Genomic DNA, 22,919 nt, shown 5'->3' with positions numbered 1-22,919 from the left:
TAAGCCACCGAGCCCAGCTGATGGATTTTTTATTTTAATCACTATATGCTTATGTGTTTATTATTTAATAATCTCCCATTTAGGGTAGTGAAGTTAAGTTGTCTACTTAAATGAGTTTACAGTTTTTAAAAGTAGGTTAAGAGAAAACATTGATCATAATTTGTTATTAGAATAAGTGGTTTTATGTCTGGGTGTGGTGGCTCACATCTGTAATTCCAGCACTTTGGTAGGCCGAGGCAGGAGGATTGCTTGAGTCCAGGAGTTTGAGACCAGCCTGAGCAAGAGCAAGACTCCATCTCTACGAAAAGTAGAAAAATTAGCTAGAAGTGGTGGCAGCTTGGAATAGAAGCCTGGTTCCATCACCTCCCTCCTCTGTCTCCCTGGCCACATGACTTGGAGCCTCAGTTTCCACATCTGTAAAGTGGGGACATTGATCACACTAGCCTCAGGTTTGGATATTTGATGAGATGATCGAGGGGCATACTTAGCACGGGCTGAGATCTGTAACGTGCCCTGGGCATTGCCCGCTGGTGTTTCCGTGATTGTAGCGTCCTCATCGGCAGTGTGCTTTACGCTCATCCTCATCCGGGCTCTGCAACTTATCAGCCGGGACGTCCTGGGCCGAGGCTCTGCTCTGCACTGTCATCCTTGGCCTTTCTGTGAAACGGGGGATGAGAGTGTGCACCTCCCGAGCCTGCTGGGAGGAGGAGATGAGCCTATGTGTGCAAAGCCGCCTTCCTGGGACCCTGGGTAGAGCCGGCCTCTTATGAGAAGAGGCCGGGTTTGCTGGGTCTACCTCTGTGCATCTGGCCGCTCACACAGACCCGCCCCGTTTTGCATCGCTGCAGGATCTCCGGCGGAAAGCAGCCAGGCTGGTGGCCGCCAAGTGCACGCTGGCAGCCCGCGTGGACAGTTTCCACGAGAGCACGGAAGGGAAGGTGAGGGGCGGCCGGGGGTCAGTGCCTGTGAGTCTGGGTCTTTGGTGGGGGGGCGGGGAGCCATCGCAGGGAACCTAGCCCGAGTGGGTGCTGTCCTAACAGGGCAGAGGCGGGGTGTCTGTCTGCGTCTCCCCTTCCCCAGTGCGAGTTTCCAAGGGTGCTGTAGCAAGTTAGCACCAACGTGGTGACAGCTCAGGGTGTCATGGTCCTGTAGGTCAGAAGTCCAAAATGAGACTCTGGACTAAGGTCAAGGAGTCAGCAGAGTTCACTCCTTCCGGAGGCTCTCGGGCAGAGTCCCCAGCCTTTTCCAGCTCCTGGAGGTGGCCGGCACGCCCTGGCTCGTGGCCCTTCCGCCGTCTTCGTAGCCATCCGTGTGGCCCCTTCAGATGCCTCCCTGACTCTGCCTCTGTCTGCGCGTCTCCTTCTCTTTCTCTGTCTTAAGGACGCTTGCAATTATATCGCGCCTGCGCTGATCGTCCGGAACAATCTCATCTCACAGTCCTTAAGCTCTCCACCTCTGCAAAGTCCCTTTTTCCGTGTGGACATCGTTGGCGGGGGTGTCGAGGGGGCATTGTTTTGCCTGCTACACCAGGATCTATCCCCTCGACTAACAGGGGATATTATTCAAATAATTAATCGATTAACTTCTGTCTTTGGTGGACAGACTCAGGAAAGTAGCCATGTCTTGTGAACCGTTTCCCAAGCGCCCAGCCTGGCACAGCGTTCAGATGTCCAGTCTCTCTCTCCCCCCTCCCCTCTCCCCTCCATCTCTCCCCGCCAGCGCTGGTCTGGGTGCTGGGGACCAGCAGTGCTCACCAGCGTGAGTGGCACCGAGAGCCCTGCCGCCATGGCATGCACATTCTGGTGGGGGCCGTGGTGAGGGGACAGTAAAAGGTGGAATCTGTGGTGTGTCCAGCAGGGCCAAGCAGACGCCGAGAAAGATAAAGGGGATCAGGGTGGCGAGGGCCGTCAGGGAAGGCTCCTCTGAGGAGAAGTTTTAACAGAGACCAGCTGGAATTAGGGAGCAAGTGGATCCTTGGGGAAGAGTATTCCGAGCAGAGGGAACAGTCCCTGCAAAGGCCCTGAGGCCGGAGTGCAGCGAGCCGTGGGGGGAAAAGGGGGAGAGGGGAGGTCCTGGTGGTGTCCAGGGAAGATAATGGGGAGCCTTGTGCACCCTGGGGAGAACAAATTAGGGGCCAATTTGGGGTTCGTCCTCAAGGAGGAGCCTGAGCCTGCTGGGATCCGCGGTGTGGGAGAGAAAGGCTGGAGTCTGGGCAGCGCCTGCCGACACGGAGATCGAGGGCAGGGGCTGGGGAAAGGAGCGGGAATGCTGCTTGGCCCTCGCGCCTTTGAGGGGCCCGTTCGTGATCCCCTCGTCAAGGAGACAGTTCACAGGTGCAGAACCCGGAGGAGAGGTCTGAGCCTGAGATACAAGTTTGAGGCGTCAGGTTGTAGATGGGACTTAGAACCCAGAGAGCAGACGAGATGCTGTAGGGCTTAAGGGGAAGGAGTGAGCCGAGGGTGGGCGCTGTGCTTGGGTGGGCACACAGACCACGGACAGAGGAGGCTTGGGCGGGCGGCCCGCGCCGGTGGCTGCAGGACCTCCCCCTCGCCCCCCCCAGGTGGGTTACGAACTGAAGGATGAGATCGAGCGCAAATTTGACAAGTGGCAGGAGCCGCCGCCCGTGAAGCAGGTGAAGCCGCTGCCCGCGCCCCTGGATGGGCAGCGGAAGAAGCGAGGCGGCCGCAGGTGAGGGACCCTGGGGGTCTGGCAGGGATGGGGGCCAGCAAAGGAGGAAACCGGGCACCCTCCCAGCTGACTCCCTGGTGCCCCCTGCCCTCCGGTCCCCAGGTACCGCAAGATGAAGGAGCGGCTGGGGCTGACGGAGATCCGGAAGCAGGCCAACCGCATGAGCTTCGGAGAGGTCGGACCCCGCCACCCTGCCAGCTCGGGAACACTGGGGGTCCTCCCGCCCTCTCCCCTACCCCCACAGCCACCAAGTCCTGCCCCTTCTGCCTCCTGCCACATTCCCTGCTCTGCATCCTGTGACCCCAGCGCAGATCAGGGGCATTGCCCCGGCCTGCTCCCTGGTCCCCAGCCTCCCCGTCCATTCACCCCAAAGCGACCTCTGTATCCCTCAGAGCCTGTTTCCCCAGCTCAGAGCCTGCAGCTTCCCATCCACCCAGGCTCCTCGGCTGGGCCCTACACGCCCCCCAGGCCGGTCCCTCCCTGCCTGGAGGCTCAGCGGACTCCACAGTGCCCTGCTGCACGGCCAGTCTCTTGTTATGCAAGCATCATCCTGCTGGTCCTGCAAGAACTGGCTCAGATCCACCTCATTGGTGAAACATGTCCCGGTTTTTGATACCCCTCAACACACATGCTAAGGAGGAAATGGCCTCTGAGCTCTGAGCCCAGAGACCCAACTCCTCTGGGGTCCCCAGCACCACCCATGCGAGGGCGGGCCCCGAGGCCCCAGCCAGGCTGAGTGGGTACCTGAGTGGGTGCTTGTGGAACTAGTTACCCAGCGGCCGCTAGGCTTGCAGCTGGTCGAGGGGGTGCCTGAGTGGCTGGTGGGGCTCAGCGGCGTAACTGCAGGATGCCTCCCCTCCCCCCCAGATCGAGGAGGACGCCTACCAGGAGGACCTGGGCTTCAGCCTGGGCCACCTGGGCAAGTCTGGCAGCGGGCGCGTGCGGCAGACACAGGTGAACGAGGCCACCAAGGCCAGGATCTCCAAGACGCTGCAGGTATGGGCCAGGGCTGGGGGCCTGATGGACATGAGGGCCAGGTAAGCCCAGATCACAGTCTCCCTGTCCCCTCCTGCAGCGGACCCTGCAGAAGCAGAGTGTGGTGTACGGCGGGAAGTCCACCATCCGCGACCGCTCCTCGGGGACAGCCTCCAGCGTGGCCTTCACCCCGCTCCAGGTACGGGGTGGCCCGGTCCTGCTGGGGTCCGGCTCCGCTCCCTGGCCCTCCAGGTGGCCCTGGCAAAGCTCCTTGTCCTCTCCCTGTGAAGCAGGCCCACAGTAGATGTCCCCTCAGAGTTGTCAAGGAGGTCGTGTCCACAAGGCACATAGAGGGCTGAGGCAGCTCCTGGTGCAGGCTAGCAGCGACAGTGGTGGTGAGCATGGGCTGGCTTGAGAATCAGGGACCCAGCGACTCTCTGCATGACCTTGAGCAGGTTACACCCCCTTTCAGCCTCCAGGTCCTCGTGTTCAAAAGGCCAGGGTAGCTGGAGTGACCTCGGGGCCCCACCAAAGCAGACTCCCAGTTAGATGGGCTTGGACATCACACTGGGCCCAGGGCCCTGCCCAGCCAGCGGTGAGCGGCCTGGGGCATGGCAGTCACCACACCTGTGTGCGCCTCAGTTTACTCATCCGCAGGATAGGGCGAGTCTGCGCATGGTGGTGTGAGGCAGCGGTGAGCTCATTCAGCCAGCCAGCCAGTATCTATTGAGCCTCTACCGAGTTCCAAGTGCTGCTCTAGGTTCTGGGGATAAAGCAAAACCAAAAGAGACAAGTCTTACCTTCACAGAGCTGGTGGGTAGCAGGGCACAGACAGATAAATACAATGTCCAGTGTCGCAGAAGGTGGTAAGTGCCAAGGAAGAAGGGAGGGAGGGGCGTGGGGAGGTGGGGTTCCTTAGCCTGGGAGCACCTCCGTGAGGTCAGGATTGCTGCCTTGGAAATGTTTAGAGCAGTGCCCGCCACATGTCAGCAACCAGACATAGTCATTAGGATTGTCGGTTATCCGTGGTCTTGGTGTGATTTGTGCTGGGACCTCAGGCCAGCCGCTTCCGTCTGGGACTCAGTTTCCTCACCCAGAAACTGGGCAGGATTGTCTGTTCTCAAACGCTGGTGTTTTTGGCATCACTTGGGAACTTGTGAAAAATCTAGACGCCCCGGTCCCCTCCTCCACCTCCCCCAGACCCACTAAGTCAGAATCTCCCAAGGCAGGGGAGGCTCTGGGGTCAGGCAGACTGTCCTCATGCCCACCTGAAGCCTGAGGACCATCAGGAAGGGGTTGTGGGGCTCTAACATGTTACGATTCCCATACTGCATGGGGGAGGGGCCGTCTCTCCACCCGTTCCATCATCCCCCTCCCCCACCCCCCAGGGCCTGGAGATTGTGAACCCACAAGCAGCAGAGAAGAAGGTGGCGGAGGCCAACCAGAAGTACTTCTCCAGCATGGCTGAATTCCTCAAGGTCAAGGGCGAGAAGAGCGGCATCATGTCCACCTGAGTGTGTGTGCTCAGGGTGGGTACCCACTAAAGGGACACAGAGGCCCAGCCCTTGTGAAGGGATTGGGACTGGGGCTGGGAGGTTCTGGCAGGGAGAGCCTGCCCTGCTGTCTGCCCCAGTGCTGGGACCATCCAGGCAGGCCTGGGAAGAAGCCCAGCCTGGCCTCCCGCAGCACCAAGATCACTGCCCCATTCAGAGGGCAAAGGAGGTTTTCATCATGCCTTGTCTTTTTATTTTAACTGGGAAAGGAGATGCTTGTTTTGGGAAAGAGTACAATTAAAATCACATTATCAAGATCTGTCCTTGGGGAGTGGTCATTTTTCAAGCACTCAGGGCAGCTGGAGGAGTCAAAGCTATGGGTTTTTGGGAAAAGAGCTTGGGTTTCTGGTCCAGATGTTATCTGAGCCCAGACCCTGCCCCATCACTTCCTTGTCATGGGACCGCAGGAAGAGGAAAATCCCCTCCCTACCCCTTGGAAAACGTCAATCACTTTGATACCCAAGTGATGTGGCCACTAAAAACCCCCGCTCTCATTGCAGGCTGACCTGGATTGTTTGGTACCTCAGGCAAGTGGCCTCACCTTTCCAATCTTCCACACCTACACCATGAGCTCGCCGTAGGGGCCCAGTGACTGGGTCCTGTTGTTATTTTTAGCCGATGTTTGTTGAGGGGCTGTGCCAAGCCCTGACAAGGGTGAATCAGGCAGGCTTCCGGCCCTAGTAGGAACTAATTGCTGTAACAGTTCCTGCTAGGTGGGCAAAAGGAGCACATTTCCCCTCCCCTGCCGTCCAGGAACGGTCTTAGGAACTGGGGCTCAGCCAGGGCTGCCTTCACTTGGGCTGCGGGGAGTGTGGCCTGCAGTCACGGGGAAGGGTATTCCAGGTGAGAGAACAGTGTGAGCAGTCCCGGCAGGGTGGCACGAAACCATGGTTTCCCTGGAAAGGTTAAGGAAGAACAACTCCAGGGGCCCCATTCACTCCGTGCTCTGGGGCTGGGCTTCACAGAGATACTAAGGAGGGGGCCTAGTCACCTGACCTGCAAGGTTAGGGCTTCTCTTAGTTACGTACCCAAGAGAGGTTCTACGAAGACAAGAACCAGCAGTGGTGGGAGGATCATGCCTGCAGTCTCCATCTTTCCCTCTCTCCCTCCAGCTCACACTTTCTCCCTGGGTCTTTCTGGCTTCCTAGGTCCTGTCTGTGAGATCTTGCTCTTTCTGTTCCCCTCTCTGGGCCTCCCCCATCACCACTCTGTATTGGGATCCCAGTCCCTCCCTCAATCCTGTCTCTGGACCTCAGTTGCAATCTCTGAATCTCTTTCCTCCCTCAGGTTAAAAAGTCTACATACCTGGGAGGTCCCTCTTAATGGCCAAACTACCCCAGGTTGCCTAACTGTTTCTCCAGTTTTGTCCCTGAGCCTTTAGGTTAGCCTTGTTTGAAAATGACCACCTTTGCTGATCTCTGCATACTGGTCTGCCAGGGAGGACCTTTGTCCACAACTCTGTTCAGAATCCCCCATCACCCTTGGCCAGAGTGTATCTGGCATCTGCCAACGGGTAGTGGGGTGGGGGTGGGGGGACACGAGGGTGTGAATTTCAAGAAAGGAATCTAAGGCACCTGACCTTACAGTTCTGTGTATTCTTAGAGATTCTCAAAATTTAATACGCTTCTAAATTACCTGGAGGGCTTGTTAAACACAGTTGCTGGGCCCAGAGTTTATGTTTCAGTTAGTCCAGGGTGGGGCTCAAAAATGTGCATTTCAAACAAGTTCCCGATGATGGTTTATGCTCCTCATCCAAGACCACGTTCGGAGAACCCACTGTTCTCGAAAAGTCTATAAGCAGCTCTTAGATAAGCTCTGCACATTGGAATCATCTCAGGAATTTTAAAAATTACTCAAGTCTGGCTCCTGCCCTTGGAGATTGATTTAGCTGGTCTAGTGCAAGGCTAGGTATCTGATTTTTTTTTCAAGTACACACGGTGTGGTTTTTTGTTCGTTTGTTTTGAGACAGGGTCTCCCCCTCTGTTGCCCCGGCTGGAGTACAATGGCATGATCATAGCAGCTCACTGCATCCTTGAACTCCTGGGCTCAAGCAATCCTCCCGCCTCAGCCTCCCAAAGTGCTGGGATAACAGGTGTGAGCCACCGTGCCTGGCCTCCCCAGGTGATTCTAATGTACAGTCAAGTTTGAGAACCACTAATGTGGATCCTTGCTGCTCAGAGTGTGAACTGTGGACCATGAGCATCACCTGGAAACTCCTGAATCAGAATCTGCATTTTAACAAATCCATAGGTAATTCCTAAGATGTCTGTGAAGCATTGCTCCATCCAGGGACCTCACTTGAATAGCAAAGCTCTAGATCGATAACTCTCAAATGCTAACAAATGCCAAGGATCACCCAAGAAGTTTAAAAATACAGATCCCTAGGCTTGCCTCCTGTAGGTCTGTGTGCGGGCCAAAGAGTATACATTTTTACAAGCATCCCTCCCTCTCTCGCCTCAAGCAATTCTGATGCGGGTGGTGCGGAATGGTTCAGCGTATGTTTACTTCTCCCTTGGATTTACCTTACTTTCCTCCACCTAGCGAGGAAGGGCGCGGGGTGGTATCTGCTTTCTATCTCCGTTGTATGACCCTGGGCAAATGCCTCGCAGTTCCTGAAAATCACAAGTCAAGCCTCACATTCCTTCATCTATTCATTCAGCAAATGGTTACTGATTGCTTCCTGCTTGCTAAGTGTCTGGGACGCAAAATCCAGGTGGGGAACACCCGAATAATTACAAAAATAACGGTAGACGTGCAAAAAATAAATGCCAACAAACAAGGCTCACATGAGCACTCAGCACGAGTGGTCAGGAAAGTTTTCTCCCCAAGAAAAGACAACAGAGCTGAGATCTGAAACGAGCAGGCATTACCGAGGCAACCGTGGGAGGGGAAAGCCAATCTCATCTCTGCCTTCTGCAGCGTCCTCAAAACACTCAGGAAACGGAGGTGCAGACAACGACTGCCCCACCATCTGGTTATGTACCCAGTCAGAGCAGGACAAAAACTCTATGCCTCGCGCTTCCAATCAATTTGCTGTGCATGGTGCCAGGGACTCAGAGGCACTGTCTCTGCTTCCTTCCTTCTTTCATTCAGCAAATCATGCATTTCAGGTGCCGACACAGAGGAACTTGGAGGAAGACAGTGCGACTGAGAGACGGGGACCAGCCTGCCTGCCCCGTACGCAAGGAACGTGGAAGGATGCGCCCAAGTCCCACACCTGCCGGCTACACCTCTTTCACACGCTTCACGAACAGGTGCCGCCCACTCGCTACACTATTGGCCAAACCGGCACGAAGGCTAACAGCCAGAGACAACGAAGAGAAAGGGGTGGACTTTCTTGCCCAGTTCCTCCCCCTTGGTCCTATGGCTGCTTTAATTGGCAGATGACTTCGACTCGGCCCCCGCTTTGAAGGCACCTGTCTGTCTCCCATTAGGTACGCGGCCTCTAATGCCCACTGTCCATGCTTTCCTCCGCCTTCCCCGCCCACTTCCAGGACCAACCAATGGCTTCAGGGAAGAATATACTCCCCAAACCAATTAAAAACGGCTCTAAACTTGACGGACGACTTCCCGCCCCTGATCGGCCTAGCTCCTCCCCTCGACCAATTGGTTTAGGAGAGGGGGGCGGGTGCATCCAATCAACATGACACAGGCCTCTTGATTGACGCAGGAGTCCTCGCGCTGGCGTGTTGTGCCCTGAGGCGGGAGGAGGAGGAGGAGCGGAGAGGAAAACCTGAGCCAATCCTAGCAGGCTGCGCGGGAGACCAATCGAACGCCGCGCCTTGAAACGATTGCCCAGTCCGCGAGAGGGGGCCGGTCGCATCCCTATCAGGAACCAATAGGGCGCCTCTAAGGGTCAAGAGCGACGTGCAGCGGGAGCAATGACAGACCTATATTCGGGGCTCGGGGCCGACCCGCGCCAGAGACGAGAAGAGAGGAGGGGAGGCCTCCTCCGCCGCCGCCATCTTGGACCGGGCCCGGTCAGCTTCCGCGGAGCCATCGGCAGACGCCGCGGCCTCCCTTGAGCCCCGACCCCCGTCGTCAGAACAACCCCGGGCCCACTTCCCCCACCCCACTTCCGCTTCGCGCCGCTATCGCGATAGCGCCCGGGCCCGGGGCGCGAGAAAAAGGCGGCGGGCGCTCGCCTCCCCCGCCTGTCGCGATACGCTCCTCAGCGGCGGCGCCAGCTCCTGTGGTGAGAGCGTCAGGCTCGACTGGGCCGGACCCCTTCCCCTCCTCTCCCCCGGCGCCATCGGCCGCCCTCCCCGCCGCTTCCCGCCTGGGGGACACCGCCGTCTGTCGCGACACGGCCTCCCCTCGCCCGCCCCCTGCCGCCGCCTCTGCAGCGCGGGGCGCAGCCCCCTCCCTCTCGCCCTCTCTCTCCTCCTCCTCCTCCTTCACACCCCTCAGCGCCGTCCGGGGGGTCTTTCCGCGACCCGGACCCCTGGCCCCGCCCGCCGCTGCCTCCCCTCGTGGCATCGCGTCGGGCCCGGGGGTAGGGGTGTGAGGGTGCGAACCCTCCGTGCGCGCGGTGCCCGCCCCTCTCCGCGTCGGTATTGGTTCGTGGCTGGAAGGATGGAGGCGCCCCTGGTCCCAGGTGCCCGCCCTCTCGGGGCTCAGGTGCCTGCCCCTCGGCTTTAGGCCCTTGTGTTGCGGGGAGCCTCCGCTCCGAGGCTTCTCGCTTCACGGTGGTGTCAGGGGGTGCGAGCCCCGCTCCAGGACGAGGGCCCTGTTGGGGGTCGGGGAGTCACCCTTCCAGAGCTCCCCTCTCCTCATCCCTCCTTACCGTTGTTACCATCTCTTCTCTTTGGAGCATAACCCCTTGGATCTAAGGCTCCAGCTTCCCCTCCGTATCTTATGGGGGAGCCTCTTTGGAGATCGAGTGGAGTGTAAACTGCCCAAAAATGAAAGTGCCAGCTCCTTTAGTTAGAGCGTCTGCCAAAGTTTCTACCTCTTTAGTATGCACCTCTTCCCTTTCATGGTGAAAAGTACCCCAGACGACTAAAGCTTCTACAGCCCGCAGCACAGGGAGCCTTCCTTTTAGGGGAGCATGACTTTTCCCCCCACTGGGATTCAGGACTGCCCTCGGTGTTGCCCACTTCTGGGCCTGAGCCCTTCCGCCCCTTTGGTCTTGGTGTCTGCCTCTGGCTTTGTAGATGTGAGCTCCCCTGGGTCCAAGCTGTGTGTCTGTCTGGGTGTGGGCCTCCTTGTGATGTCATGTCATGGGCTGTTGAGCTCCTCTGGGTCTCAGGTACCCATCTTGCCTTGGTGAAACCTCCTAAGCCCCCAGTCTGTCTGTGTTGTTAGTGAGCTCCCATCGTAGGCAGCGCAAGTGCCCCTTTTCCTAAGTAGTACCTCTGTCTCGGGGCAGGGGCTTCAGCTCCCCCAGGATTAACTCTTTTGCCCTTTCCGTAAGGGTTTTTGAACACCTTCCCCTACTCCCCTCACCACATGGGCTGTCGCCTGCCTCAGTGTGAGGCTTCTAGTCCTAGACACACCAGTTGTCTTTGGTGTATCATCTCTCCAGGGGCCAAGAACCCCCTCCCCTTGGTATTCGCGTTGGGGTCAGATCCCTCACTGTGGATGTGTCATCTTACCATCGCTGAAAGAACCCACTGAGCGTTAGCAGTTGTAGAGCAAGGGTTCACACCTACCCACTTCCCACCCTGCTGGTACCTGTTAGGAGTATAGGGCTTCTTAAACCTGAGGTTCCTGTACTGTGAGGTGTGGGCTTCTCTCTCTGGGATTGTGCGTTCTCCAGGGTAAGGAATCTTTCTTCGTCTTGCCTCCCTCGGGGATAAGGTTCCCGCCTGCCTTGGTGTTGGTGTCAGTCTCTCTCCTGCATTTGAGGTGTCCATGGTCCGTGTGTGTCCCCACTGTGAGGCTGAACACCCTTTTTGGATGTCAGTGCCCTCGCCTGATGCTTCCGGTCTCTCTCATGATTTTACACTCTGTGGGGTTTAAGGTGCCTGAGACTTGAGGGGTAGAGACCCTGCCGTAGTCACCTTCCCTGGGATTAAAGATTCCTCTGGTGTCATTGTTCCCAGGTGGGCATTCCCGGTGCTCCACCCTTGGTATCGGGCCTCTTAGTGGGGAGATAACTACCTCTACCCCGGGACTTAACACATCCACCTTCCAGAGCCTCTGTGTGGCGAGTCAGCAGCCTCCCCTGGGTTGAGGATCACCCTCCAACATACTTCCTAGAGCTCTGTGCCATAGAGGCGGCAGCTCTCTTAGATCCAAGGCACCTCGTGACGTGATACCAGACCTCTGTGGACATGTGGCAGCCCCCAGGATTAAGGACCGCTTGTGTTAGCTCCCCAGGATCTGAGCCTGCTACCCTCCTGCCCTCCTCCTTGAGTCTTTTTCTGTGGCGGTGCCATCTGCCCTGAGGTGAAGTTTGGGGAGCTCTTCGTTACTGGTTTTGGCCCCTCGTTTTAGGTGTCGGCTCCTGTGGGTCTGGTGTACTGCTCAACCTACCCACACCCTCTAGCTCCTTCCTTGTGTGGATTCGCTTTCCTCTTGGACAAAGGATCCTCTTAGGTAAGTCTCCTCCTGGGCCTCGGTTCCCGGATTCCTTGGCGCTGTTTGAGAGCCCTCGCCTGTTAGAGTGCAAGTTCTCCTGTGCCTGACGCAGCCGCCTGCCTCAGCGCAGGCCCTGCAATACTCGCATTCCCGTGGAGCACCTCGGTGGGACGCCCTCCTCCCCCGGAGCAGATGTGGCTCTGTGGTGGCATCTCCGCTTCCAGACTCAAGCTCTAGCTTCCTCTCTCTGGTCCTGTGCTGGGGGGATCTGAGGTACAGACACCCTCGTGATAGGGGCTTTGCTTTGCGGAGGGGTGTTGTGTCCACTGTGGCCAAGGCTCCAGCCCCTCTAGGGGACGAGTACCTTGGGCTTATGGTACTTGTCCATTCTCCGTGGAGGAGCTCTCTCCGCGGATCAGGTACTATCCTCTCTGGATCTCAGCTGTTGCCCACTTTGATGTCGGACTGTTCTGTCTGAAACGTCACCTCTCTGTGTTAGGGCTCTTCTTCCCCTGGCACCTTGCTTCTGACTCCTTCAAGTTTTACTTCTCTTGCTGCCACAGTGTAGTCTCCCCTCTGTGCGGGTATCACTGCCTCCCGACGCCTTCAGTGTGGGGACTGGGGGAGGGGATCGCCTCCCTGTGGTGTTGAGTGCCTTGTGTAGGGGCGTAAACCACGAGACATCTTCTCCCTCTGGGCTGGGATACTTGCCATGACCCTCTGTTGGGCTTGTGGGCAGAGGAAGGGAGCATGAGCTCTCGTTTAACATTCCCGGCCGCCGCGTGCAGTAAGAGGCTTTTCTGTGGTGGGATGTTGGAGCTAAGACTTTGGGTCAGGATCCCTGCACAGCTCAGTGTTGTTGTGCAGGCCCTTGTTTAAGCTCCCTGGATAAAAGTTACTTGCCCCACCTCAGTTCGAGTTCCCTTTGTGGCACTGTCTCCTGAGTCCTTTTGTCTGGTTGCTTCGCCTTCTTGGAGATTCCCCACATACGGCATGTTAGGGGGCCCTGGGCCGAGGATCCTACCGTTCTTTTGGTTGAGCCTTTTGCTCAGGAGATTTAAGCTGACTCAAGTCTAAGGTAGCACTCCTACCTACTGCCACTCAGAATGGGTCCCTGCGGGGCGGGAAAAAACTCCCTGTGCTTAAGTTACCAGCTCTGTCCCGTACTGGCCTTTTGTTCTAAAGCTTGCTATATGGTTGCTGCTAGCCACATATGGTAATTAGTAACTAGTTAACAATGAAAAAATTCAGTTTCTCGGTTACACTTGTCACATTTCAGATATTCAGTGGCCAACAGATAGTGCAGATATAGAACATTTCCAGCATTGCAAAGTTCTGTTAGATGGGACTGTTCTCCAGATGTTCCCCTCCTTGTGAGTAAGGACCCTCTTGGTATGACTTCCCTCTGGGTTGAGGGGGGCACTTAGTCCTCAGTGTGGCTGTTTCTGTCTTCACAGTTAAGGGCTGCTCTAGGGCACCCCTGCCCTGTGCCAGTAGAGCGGGAGCACCCCCTGGATCTCAGGGAGCCATGGTTTTCAGTATAGGCCCCCTGCCTGCTAGGGGGGAAATCTCTGCTGGTGGCTCAGAAGTCCTCTTGGCATAACTCTCCCTCCCCAAGGTTCCCTGGTGTTGGTGTCAGGCTCTAAGATGTGGCTTCTTCCTAGACTAAAGCTCCTGGTAACTCCCCTTTGACCTCAGTCCCCTCTGGGTTGCACGTAATTTCCTTTAGGGTAAAGATGCCCCTGTCTTTTAAGTTTTGGGTGCCTGCCCTGATGGTGTGTGTTTCCCTGAGTCTCAGTTTCCAGTACATTTGATATGGGATTCCTTTGTGTGTGCGGATCGGCTCCCTCACAACTAAGGTACCTTTTCACCTTCTTGGTAAGATTTCTGTCTTTTCCCAGCTTTCTCTTGGTACTGCCTTCTGCCCCCAAATCTGTAACCCTTCTTGATATCAGCCTCTTTTTGGGTTAGGAGTGTTATCTCCTTTGGATTAAGGTTTCTGCTCTAGAATAAATTCTTGGAGGTCCAAGGCCCTCTTCTTGACGTGTATGAGTAGGTTCAGCTCTTCATAGTTTTAGGCATCTCTCTTTGTTCCCCACCCACAACCTCCCTGCCCTCCCCTGCAACTCACACACATGTACACATATATCAGGCCCTTCTCTGTGAGATGCCTGTTCTGTTTGTCTCCTGACTGGTCCAAGGGGTGACCTCTCCAAGTGACCTCTGTGCCCAGCCCCTGTGTATGGAAAGTGTGATCTCCAAGGCTAATGTCCCAGCAGTCAGTTATGTGCTGCATGACTTTGTCCTGCTCTGAAAAATCCTTTTGAGTGTCATCTGAGGAGAAGGTGCTCAATGCTGTAGGAATTTTCCACTTCCTGGGTCAGAGGCATACAAAAAAGTATATATAGCTTTCCTTGTTTCAGCGGACTTTCAGAGTCGCCCCGTCAGCCAGACTTTACACAGGGCAGTCAAGGGACCATAAGGGGAATCGGGCCTGGTCTTTATCACCAGACAGTAAATGCTTCTTCCCTTTACCATCCTACCTGCCTCGCTATTTCTGACCACGTGTGTGTTTCTGGGTTTGGACCAACCAGGGAATAGATGTTAATTCCTTCCCATTCTCTCCTAGCAGCGTCCGTCTCCAAGAGAGTATGAAGAGAGTGCGTCTGTAGGGCAGGGAAGATGGCGGACAAGCGCAAACTCCAAGGTACTACGCTAACAGCCCACTACACGTGTGGCCACATGCTGTCTCTTCTGGGAACTCTTCTTTGGCGCCTGCTGCCTTGGCAGGATTCTAACAGTGTTCCTCTTCCCTGGCTAGGTGAGATTGATCGCTGCCTCAAGAAGGTGTCCGAGGGCGTGGAGCAGTTTGAAGATATTTGGCAGAAGGTACAGGGGCAGGGTCCCTGAAAGTCTGGGTCTCCAGGGAGGAGAGCACAGGCAGAGGTTCAGGATCTCTGGGTATTGACTGGAGAGAGGGGCTGCATATCCACATGCTGAGGACCTAAGAGAAGCAGCTCTGAGATCGACTGGGGGCGGGGGGCATCCCAGAGTCCCCAGCCCAAGGAGGAGAGAGATTGGATCTGTGCTGCTGGTCCAGCCACTGATGGACTAGGCTGGCCACTTGCACACTGACTCCTGAATTCTCTCCATCCCTTAGCTCCACAATGCGGCCAACGCGAACCAGAAAGAAAAGTATGAGGCTGACCTAAAGAAGGAGATTAAGAAGCTACAAGTGAGGGTGCTGGGGGCCCGCACTCCCGTGTCCCGAGGGTGGAGGGAACTGGGAGAGTGGACTGCTGGTTCCCAGGGAGAAGGAGCTGGGGACCCTAGTTCCTGGGTCCTGATGTCTGACTTTCTTGCTTTTCCCATCTGCAGCGGCTGAGGGACCAGATCAAGACATGGGTAGCGTCCAATGAGATCAAGGACAAGAGGCAGCTTATTGACAACCGCAAGCTCATTGAGACGGTAGGAGCCTGGAGCTGGGTGTCTGGGTCCTTGAGAGGTGGGGAGGTGGCCAGATTCCTGGGACCCCAGGGGGCAGAGGTGGAACAGCCACCATGGATCCCCAAGAGGAGAAAGGTCTATGTGCCTAAGGGAAGGGGGAAGCAGTGGACTCAGAGCCCAGAAGACGAGGTCGTGAGGCTCAGGTTGAGTGGCTGCTGGCCCTTAGTCAGCTCCTTTCCCACCTTCGAGAGCCCCCCTGCCAACTGCACTCTCTACAGCAAATGGAACGGTTCAAAGTTGTGGAACGAGAGACTAAGACCAAAGCTTATAGCAAGGAGGGCCTGGGCCTGGCCCAGAAGGTGGACCCTGCCCAGAAGGAAAAGGAAGAGGTTGGCCAGTGGCTCACGGTGAGTTGGGGTAGAGAAGAGAAGTGAACTTGGGGGGCCCTGAGCCCTGGGCGTACACAGGAACTCTGGCTGACAGCCTTCCTCTTCGCTCCTTCTCCCCCCAGAATACTATCGACACCCTAAACATGCAGGTGGACCAGTTTGAGAGCGAAGTGGAGTCACTGTCGGTGCAGACACGCAAGAAGAAGGGCGACAAGGATGTGAGTGTGGGGAGACCTGAAGCCCACAGGATGGGGATGGGAATGGGCTGGTGAGTGGGAGACCCAGTCATTTAGGCTCGTGGGAGGACGGGGTCTGGGTTCCTAAGGTGGACAGGGCCAACAGCTGAGATTGGGGATTTGCAAGACAGGACTGGGAGAGCTTAGCAGCTGACTCGGGTGGTACAGGGAGGAGGCGAGACGGAATCTCACCCTGGGTGTCTGGGTAGACAGGCCTTAGAGAAGAGGCACAGTTTGGGGAAGACGAGCTTAGGTTCAGCTTGGGCCGCACAGTAAGTGCGAGACCTGAAGGACACCCAGGGCAGGAGGCCTCACAGCACCCAGAGGGCTCCAGATTCTAGCGAGGAGCCAGTGGGTACAGACGAGGCAGGACGCCAAAACCAGTGAATTTGGCCTGAAGGAAAAGAGTGGTCTGGGACAAAGCCAGATGCTGAGATCCCAGATTCCAAAAATTCAGGATTATAGGGTGTGAGTTCAAAGGTATACACTGTATTTACTTGTTGGCACAGGAAATAGGGGGGAAAAGAGCCAGGTGCTTAGAGAAGCTGGGGGTGGGGGAAGGTTGGGAAGTGAGAGGTGTGTCAGGGTTGGGCATCAGGTCTGAGCGCTTTGGGAACCAGCAGCGTGGGGTGGGGGAGACGATGGGTCCTTTAATGGAGCAGGGATTCGGAACTGAGGCTAAGATGTCAAATCCTGAAAGGAATTGGGGCCCCTCGAGGGCAGGAGCTAGGCTTAAGAATCTGGACTCCCGTAGGGTTGGGGGTGGGGGCTAGTGATGACGAAGATTATCGTGATTCTGAATGGCAAGCTCCGCACAAATGGAGGTTATGATTATTACTGTTGGAGCAAGACGTGGAGGGGCAGCGGGGAATCTATATCCTAGAAGGCAGTAAGAGCTGGTGGGCACAGTGGAGAGATTTGAGCTGTCAGATGAGGTACTATCAGGGGCCAGGTTGTGGGGGTCTTTTAGAGCTTTCCAGATATTCCTGGAGCCAGAAAGCTTGTGCTGAGGGAGCATTGGGAGTCCCAAGATGTCAGAAGCCTAAGGTTGGTCCCCGCAGAGGTCAGAGGGTGGGCAGACCTCATGTTGCCCTCCCCTGGAAGGGGCTGGAATGGAGCCTCTGAGTCTCCACAGGGTCAGGGACTGAGATGGGTTCTGTGGGGACAGGAGGGGACAGGCAGGTGCTCAGCAGCCCCTGAGCCTGGCCCTGGGCTCGCCAGCAGAAGCAGGACCGGATTGAGGGCTTGAAGCGGCACATCGAGAAGCACCGGTACCACGTGCGGATGCTGGAGACCATCCTGCGCATGCTGGACAATGACTCCATCCTCGTTGATGCCATCCGCAAGATCAAGGACGATGTTGAGTACTATGTCGACTCATCCCAGGACCCTGACTTCGAGGAGAATGAGTTTCTCTATGACGACCTGGACCTCGAGGACATTCGTGAGGCCTGGGACTGGCCGTGGTACAGTGGGTTGGGGCCAGGAGAGGGCGTCCCTGCCCAGCTAAACATGCCTCTGCCCTTCCCCCACAGCACAGGCGCTGGTCGCCACCTCCCCACCCAGCCACAGCCACATGGAGGATGAGATCTTCAACCAGTCCAGCAGCACACCCACCTCGACCACCTCCAGCTCTCCCATCCCACCCAGCCCAGCCAACTGTACCACGGTGAGGCCCCACATGGCACTAGGAATTTGTTTCCAAGGGGTAGGAGTCGAGGAGACAGGCCTGGGTCTCTCAGAAGTGGCTGTGGGAGGGTAGTTGAGGAAGCAAGGATCTAGGTATCCAGGGTCTGGGCTTTTGGGGCAGGTCAGATCCTACATCTGGGTCCGTAATGGCTGTACAGAGCTGATACGGTGGACCCTGAATCCCTGGCCATTTTAGGTTTGGATGTGGGAGGTGAGAGGGGCCGGCGCACGGGGTGCCTGAGGAGGCTGGGCAGCTGGCTGCCTCGGGCAGGGATCCAAGGGTTAGATTCCCTAAGGAGAGTGGGTTCCTGGATCCTTAAGAGGCTGGAGGGTGAATGCTGGCTCCCAGAAGACAAGGACACTGGGGAGCCTGAATTTGGGTGGTTTTCTCCAGGGAGGTCAAGGGCAGGCATTTGAACAGCTCTGGGGTGCAAGGATTATTCAGCTGGGCCCAGGTCCCTGGGATATTCAAAGAGTGACTTCTCTAAGTTGGGGTCCTAGAGTCACACAGGTTTCTGACTCTGCCTCCCCCACCTCAGGAAAACTCCGAAGATGATAAGAAGAGAGGACGCTCAACAGACAGCGAAGTCAGCCAGGTGGGTCTGAGCTTGCAGTTGATGGGCATGTTACTTGCTTATTCATTTGTTTCCAAAGGCTCAGTGAGGCCTGAGGGCCGGCCATAGTGCTGGGCTCGGGGACATAGGTGGGTCAGAAATCAGTGCTGCCCTGAGGGCAGGTGGACAAGGCAGGCACACAGGTGACTGGTGCTGTGGTCAAGGGGGTAGCACAGGGCACAAGCCTGACTTGGCGGTCAGCAAATGCTGCTTTAGGATGGCACGTGCCCTGGGCTTTGGAGGAAGGCTGGAGTCTGGCCGGCAGGGAGGGACGGCAGCAGGTAACATGGCTGAGTTGTGACAGAAAACTTGGGAATGTCGAGAGATTAAGCAGCCAGCGAGGGCTGTGGGGCCTGGGGTCCAAGTGTGAGCATAGGGCCTGAGGTCGTCAGGCTGAGGGGCTTGGGCTTTGCGGACCAGCTCTGCAGGGAACAGACATGCCTGAGAAGTGATGGGGCCTTCACTGGCTAATAATGTGCATTGCAAGTTTCTGAGAATAGAAGGTGACATGCAGCGTTTCTCAGAATTTTTTCCCCCTGTGACCCCCATTAACCTCATTAGCATCTCCCCCAGGATAGAAGCACACTTTAGGAAACACTGCTGCAGAGGAATGGCATCATTTGGGCGGAATGGGCTCAAGGGGGAGACCTTGAGTGGGCATTGATGGGGCTGGTGTGGGGACCCAGGAGCAGCAAGGGGGGCGGTAGAGGCAGGTGGTGGTGAGGAGAAAAGCTGAGTCAATGACTCCCAGGGGCCACGCCTGGCTCAGTCACCTTCCCAGACCCCCACTGCCAAGCACTGATCCCAGGAAACAGTGGGCAGTCCCTTTTGGCGTTTGTTGAGTGCCAGGTGCCTGTGGGGTGGTCAGGGGAAGTCCAGGAAGCAGTTAGGTGCAGCTGCCTGAGTTGTCAGTTAGCAGCTCGGCTGGAGTGGGGATGCCGTGGAACGTGTTTACTGGCCTTGTAAGTGGTTTCTGTGACCCTTTAAGTGATACTCAGAATTACTGTCCGATGTACACCTGTTTTGCCTTCCACTCTTGGATGTTAGGCTGCCCCAGCTAATCTCGTATCGAGGACATTAGGTGTTTCCCACTAGTTCCCTGTTGTCTGGCACATGGGCCTTCTCTGAGTGGCAGCCCATGTTGTATGTCAGATCCCTGTGGGGCATCCATGGGGAGGTGTCCGGGCAGGACTTGGGAAGCTGGGCAGGAGTGTTTTAAGCATGAAGGTGATTGAAGCCACGAGGGTGAGTCACGTCAGCTGGGTTCCCAGGAAGGTGGGAGCAGCTGGAGACAGACCAGAGAGGAGGCTGGTGGGACGACAGGGAGTCTGAGCCTGGGGGAGTGGGCACCAGCCGGCCCACTGGGTGCTGACCTTCTGCTGTTTCCCACCCGCAGTCTCCAGCCAAAAATGGCTCCAAGCCTGTCCACAGCAACCAGCACTCTCAGTCCCCAGCTGTGCAGCCCACCTACCCCTCCGGCCCCCCGCCTGCTGCCTCTGCCTTGAATACCACCCCTGGCAACAATGGGGCCCCTGCCCCAGCAGCACCCCCAAGTGGCCTGGGCCCCAAGGCCAGTCCAGCTCCCAGCCACAACTCGGGTACCCCTGCCCCCTACGCCCAGGCCGTGGCACCCCCGGCCCCCAGCGGGCCCAGCACCACCCAGCCCCGGCCCCCCAGTGTCCAGCCTAGCGGGGGAGGCAGCGGAGGCGGTGGAGGCAGCGGAGGAAGCGGCAGCAGTAGTAACAGCAGTGCCAGCGGAGGTGCTGGCAAGCAGAATGGCGCCACCAGTAAGTGGAGAGCTGGCGGGGTGGGCTGCAGGGCTGCGAGCGGGGCTGCGTAGCAGCTGGCAGCCTCTTTCCATCCGCTCTTCCTTCCCCTTCCCAGGTTACAGCTCAGTCGTGGCAGACAGCCCGGCAGAGGTGGCTCTGAACAGCAGTGGGGGCAACAACGCCAACAACCAGGCTCTGGGACCCCCTTCTGGCCCCCACAACCCACCTCCCAGCACCTCGTGAGTGTCTGGGCCTTTGGCAGGGTTGGGGGCACAGCCTCCTGGTGCAGAGATGCACTAGTGCCTCCCCCATCACCACATGGCCTGGGAATCGGGCCCTGCTCTTGCTGGTTACAACGTCCAGTGAGCTGTCTTCCACCTTGGTTAGGTGTTGTGTCCCCACTTCTTTCCAGCTGGGACGTAGTAAATGTTGGCCTCCCCACTTTGCCCTTTGGAATGCTCTAAAATATATCCTCATCTAATTGGGGTTTTTCTCGGGAGCCCCACCAACCACCCCTCCATATTTCTGTTACCTGCCTGAGGCCACCCGACTCCTGCTGGAGGGGTCAGTGTTGTGCTTTTCAAAGCGGAATATCCTGAAGTCCTCCTCCTCTCTAGTGGCTCTTCCAAATCTTAGGTCAAACCATTTCACTGGGTCCACCTGTTTGCCAGAAGAATGCCCCAGGAGAGAACTTAATCTTCCACATGGCATGAGTGCAAGGCCTGCTTCCCTGGCCACTCACTCCAGCTCCAGCTGGGTCGCCCCAGGGGGGCATCTGCCACGTGTCCACCTGCCCAAGGCAGGTTTTTTGTGACTGGGACAATCACTCCCATACCTTCCTCCTCCATGGACTATTCCAGAAGGCCATCCCCCCCCCTTTATCTGTTTTTAGCCCTGTGTTCTTCTGTTGGAGCACCCTGAGAATCTCATTCCCACCTCCACAGCTCTACTTCACTGATGAGAAATGATTCCAAGATTGGGTTCTACCTTTGCCCAAAGGAGCCACTTCTCTCTCCCATCTGTCTGCCCTCAGCCCGCCCCTCTCAGATCCCATCTTGTGTGGATTCTCGCCCCTTCACCCAGTTTCCCTGCCCATCCCACCCTCTGGGACCTTGCTCTGAGCCCCCTCCCCTTCTCCATCCTCTCTTTTCAGAAAGGAACCTGGTGCAGCAGCTCCAACTGGGGCTGGGGGTGTGGCCCCAGGCTCAGGGAACAACTCGGGGGGACCCAGCCTCCTGGTGCCGCTGCCTGTGAATCCCCCCAGCTCCCCGACACCCAGCTTCAGCGAGGCCAAGGCAGCCAGTGCCCTGCTCAACGGACCTCCGCAGTTCAGCACTGCCCCGGAGATCAAGGTGGGCTCCTCGATCGTCCCCAGTGGGCCCCGAGCCTCTGTCCTGGCTCTGTTGTCTTTGCTCCAGATGTCTCTGTCTCCTTTCCTCCAGGTCTCTGACCACCGCCCACACTCGGTCTCTGGATCTCGGTTTCTTTGGCTTTCTGGCACCTGCTGTTTCTCCAGGGCTTTCTGTACCACCTGCACCCTCACTTTGGTCTTTGGGTGCTCTCATACCTCCCCCCGAGCTGTCTCTGAGACTCTGTCTCTGGTTCTTGGGGTTTCTTTCCTTCCCTTTGGTTGTGCTTGCCCTCTCTGGGTTTCTGTCTCTGTCTTTCCTGCAGCCCTTCAGTCTTTAGCCCCATTTCTCCTCACAAGACACACTGGTGCTTTCTGCTTCATGTGACCACTCACTACCCTCTTTCCCTTCTAAGAAACCATTGCAGTCAAGAGAACACTTGTTGGCTGGGCGCGGTGGCTCACACCTGTAATCCTAGCCGTCTGGGAGGCCAAGGCAGAAGGATTGTTTGAGCTTAAGGAGTTCGAGGTTGCTGTGAGCTGTGATGATGCCACTGCACACTCTACCCAGGGCGACAGAGAAAGTGTCTGTCTCAAAATAAAAGAAAATACTTGTTGAAGTCTGCTGTGGGCCAGGCTTTGTGCTAGGCAAATGCAGCCTGGTCCTGCCTTTAGGAAGCTTCCTGGCTAGTGGAGGGAGCAGTTTCTTATGGGGTGGCCGTGGAGGAGGGAGCTGCGGGCCCACAGAAGGGCGTCTGACCTGCCCCAGGAGACAGGGCTGGGAAGGCTCTTAGAAGGGGTGATGTTTAAGCTAAGACATCAGCCAGGGCGAGGGGCGGAGTCAGGGTGCTGATGCTGACGGCTGCAGGAGAGGCTGCGGGAGCTCTGGGGAGGGCGCTGGTCCGCTTAGTAGGTAGGAGGCTGGGCAGCATTCAGCAGAGGGAGGACAGAGGTGTCCCCTCTGCAGGAGGGAAGCACGCTTGGCTGTAGGGCTGTGACTGGAGTGGCAGGACAGGGCGGTGGGGTCCTGATCACTGAGGGTCTGAAATGGCAGCAGCAGGAGCTTGGAGTTGGCTGGCAGAGCGGGTGTGTTGTATACGCTCCACTGGGAAGCTGTGGGATTGTGCCCACACTGTCCAAATCCTGGCGTTGTCCTTTCTGTGCCCTACTTTCTTCATTTGGAAAATGGAAATAATCGTGATTATACCCACGATAGTGTTCTTGGAACAGTTTCTGGCCCAGAGGACGCATTCAAATTTCAGAGGTACTATGGACAGGAAATTTGTGGTGTATGCATTTTTCTGGAAAAAAGAAATAGCAGCTTTGAGATTCTCAAAAGGGGTACATGCCTTTATTTTATTTTATTTTATTTTTTTAAGAGATGGGGTTTTGGCTACGCTGTGCTACCCGGGCTGGACACGACTCTCACCTTTAAAACAAAAATGAATCATTGGGGTGGGTGGTGGGGAGCCTTAGCAAGGTTCTCGAGTGGAAAAGGGACAACACAAGTCTTCATAGGAAAGGTCCCCCAGGGCTGGCGAGGACAGAATGAGGACGTGGTGTGAAGGTCTGGGCAAGAGAGCTCAGGCCTGGGCTGTGTGGAGCAGGTGACACAGGGAAGTGAGTGTCCATCCGGGGGGGGGGGGGGGGGGGAAGCACGATGGATGGGCCTTGGTGGCTGAAGGG

The 22,919-nt window shown here is 56.8% G+C and overlaps 2 protein-coding genes across 5 annotated transcripts in view; both read left to right on the top strand.

Annotated features, from left to right (window-relative positions):
- PRPF31 (pre-mRNA processing factor 31) overlaps window positions 1-5,477 on the top strand; it is a 15,136-nt gene extending 9,659 nt beyond the window's left edge. The window contains exons 9-14 of one of the 2 annotated variants that reach the window (XM_012643373.1): window positions 849-938; window positions 2,561-2,688; window positions 2,791-2,863; window positions 3,556-3,684; window positions 3,764-3,862; window positions 5,052-5,477. In XM_012643373.1, the coding sequence (XP_012498827.1) occupies window positions 849-938; window positions 2,561-2,688; window positions 2,791-2,863; window positions 3,556-3,684; window positions 3,764-3,862; window positions 5,052-5,177 (645 nt within the window). In that variant the 3' untranslated portion in view covers window positions 5,178-5,477. The remainder of the gene's footprint in view (window positions 1-848; window positions 939-2,560; window positions 2,689-2,790; window positions 2,864-3,555; window positions 3,685-3,763; window positions 3,863-5,051) is intronic. The other variant, XM_012643374.1, reaches the window with a different exon arrangement.
- A 3,659-nt stretch (window positions 5,478-9,136) lies between these two features.
- Window positions 9,137-22,919, top strand: part of CNOT3 (CCR4-NOT transcription complex, subunit 3) — an 18,061-nt gene continuing 4,278 nt past the window's right edge. Inside the window, exons 1-13 of one of the 3 annotated variants that reach the window (XM_012643371.1) lie at window positions 9,137-9,411; window positions 14,374-14,448; window positions 14,563-14,630; window positions 14,902-14,976; window positions 15,120-15,209; window positions 15,467-15,595; window positions 15,700-15,795; window positions 17,035-17,257; window positions 17,349-17,482; window positions 18,042-18,098; window positions 19,738-19,903; window positions 20,001-20,124; window positions 21,039-21,237. In XM_012643371.1, coding sequence (XP_012498825.1) covers window positions 14,424-14,448; window positions 14,563-14,630; window positions 14,902-14,976; window positions 15,120-15,209; window positions 15,467-15,595; window positions 15,700-15,795; window positions 17,035-17,257; window positions 17,349-17,482; window positions 18,042-18,098; window positions 19,738-19,903; window positions 20,001-20,124; window positions 21,039-21,237 — 1,386 coding nt within the window. In that variant the 5' untranslated portion in view covers window positions 9,137-9,411; window positions 14,374-14,423. Of the gene's footprint in view, window positions 9,412-14,373; window positions 14,449-14,562; window positions 14,631-14,901; window positions 14,977-15,119; window positions 15,210-15,466; window positions 15,596-15,699; window positions 15,796-17,034; window positions 17,258-17,348; window positions 17,483-18,041; window positions 18,099-19,512; window positions 19,904-20,000; window positions 20,125-21,038; window positions 21,238-22,919 lie in introns of all 3 variants that reach the window. The other 2 variants (XM_012643369.1, XM_012643370.1) reach the window with 2 other exon arrangements.

Source organism: Propithecus coquereli, unplaced genomic scaffold, assembly GCF_000956105.1.
Source record: "Propithecus coquereli isolate 6110/MARCELLA unplaced genomic scaffold, Pcoq_1.0 Scaffold196, whole genome shotgun sequence".
NCBI lineage: Eukaryota > Metazoa > Chordata > Mammalia > Primates > Indriidae > Propithecus > Propithecus coquereli.
This window is presented reverse-complemented; position numbering and strand designations above follow the sequence as displayed.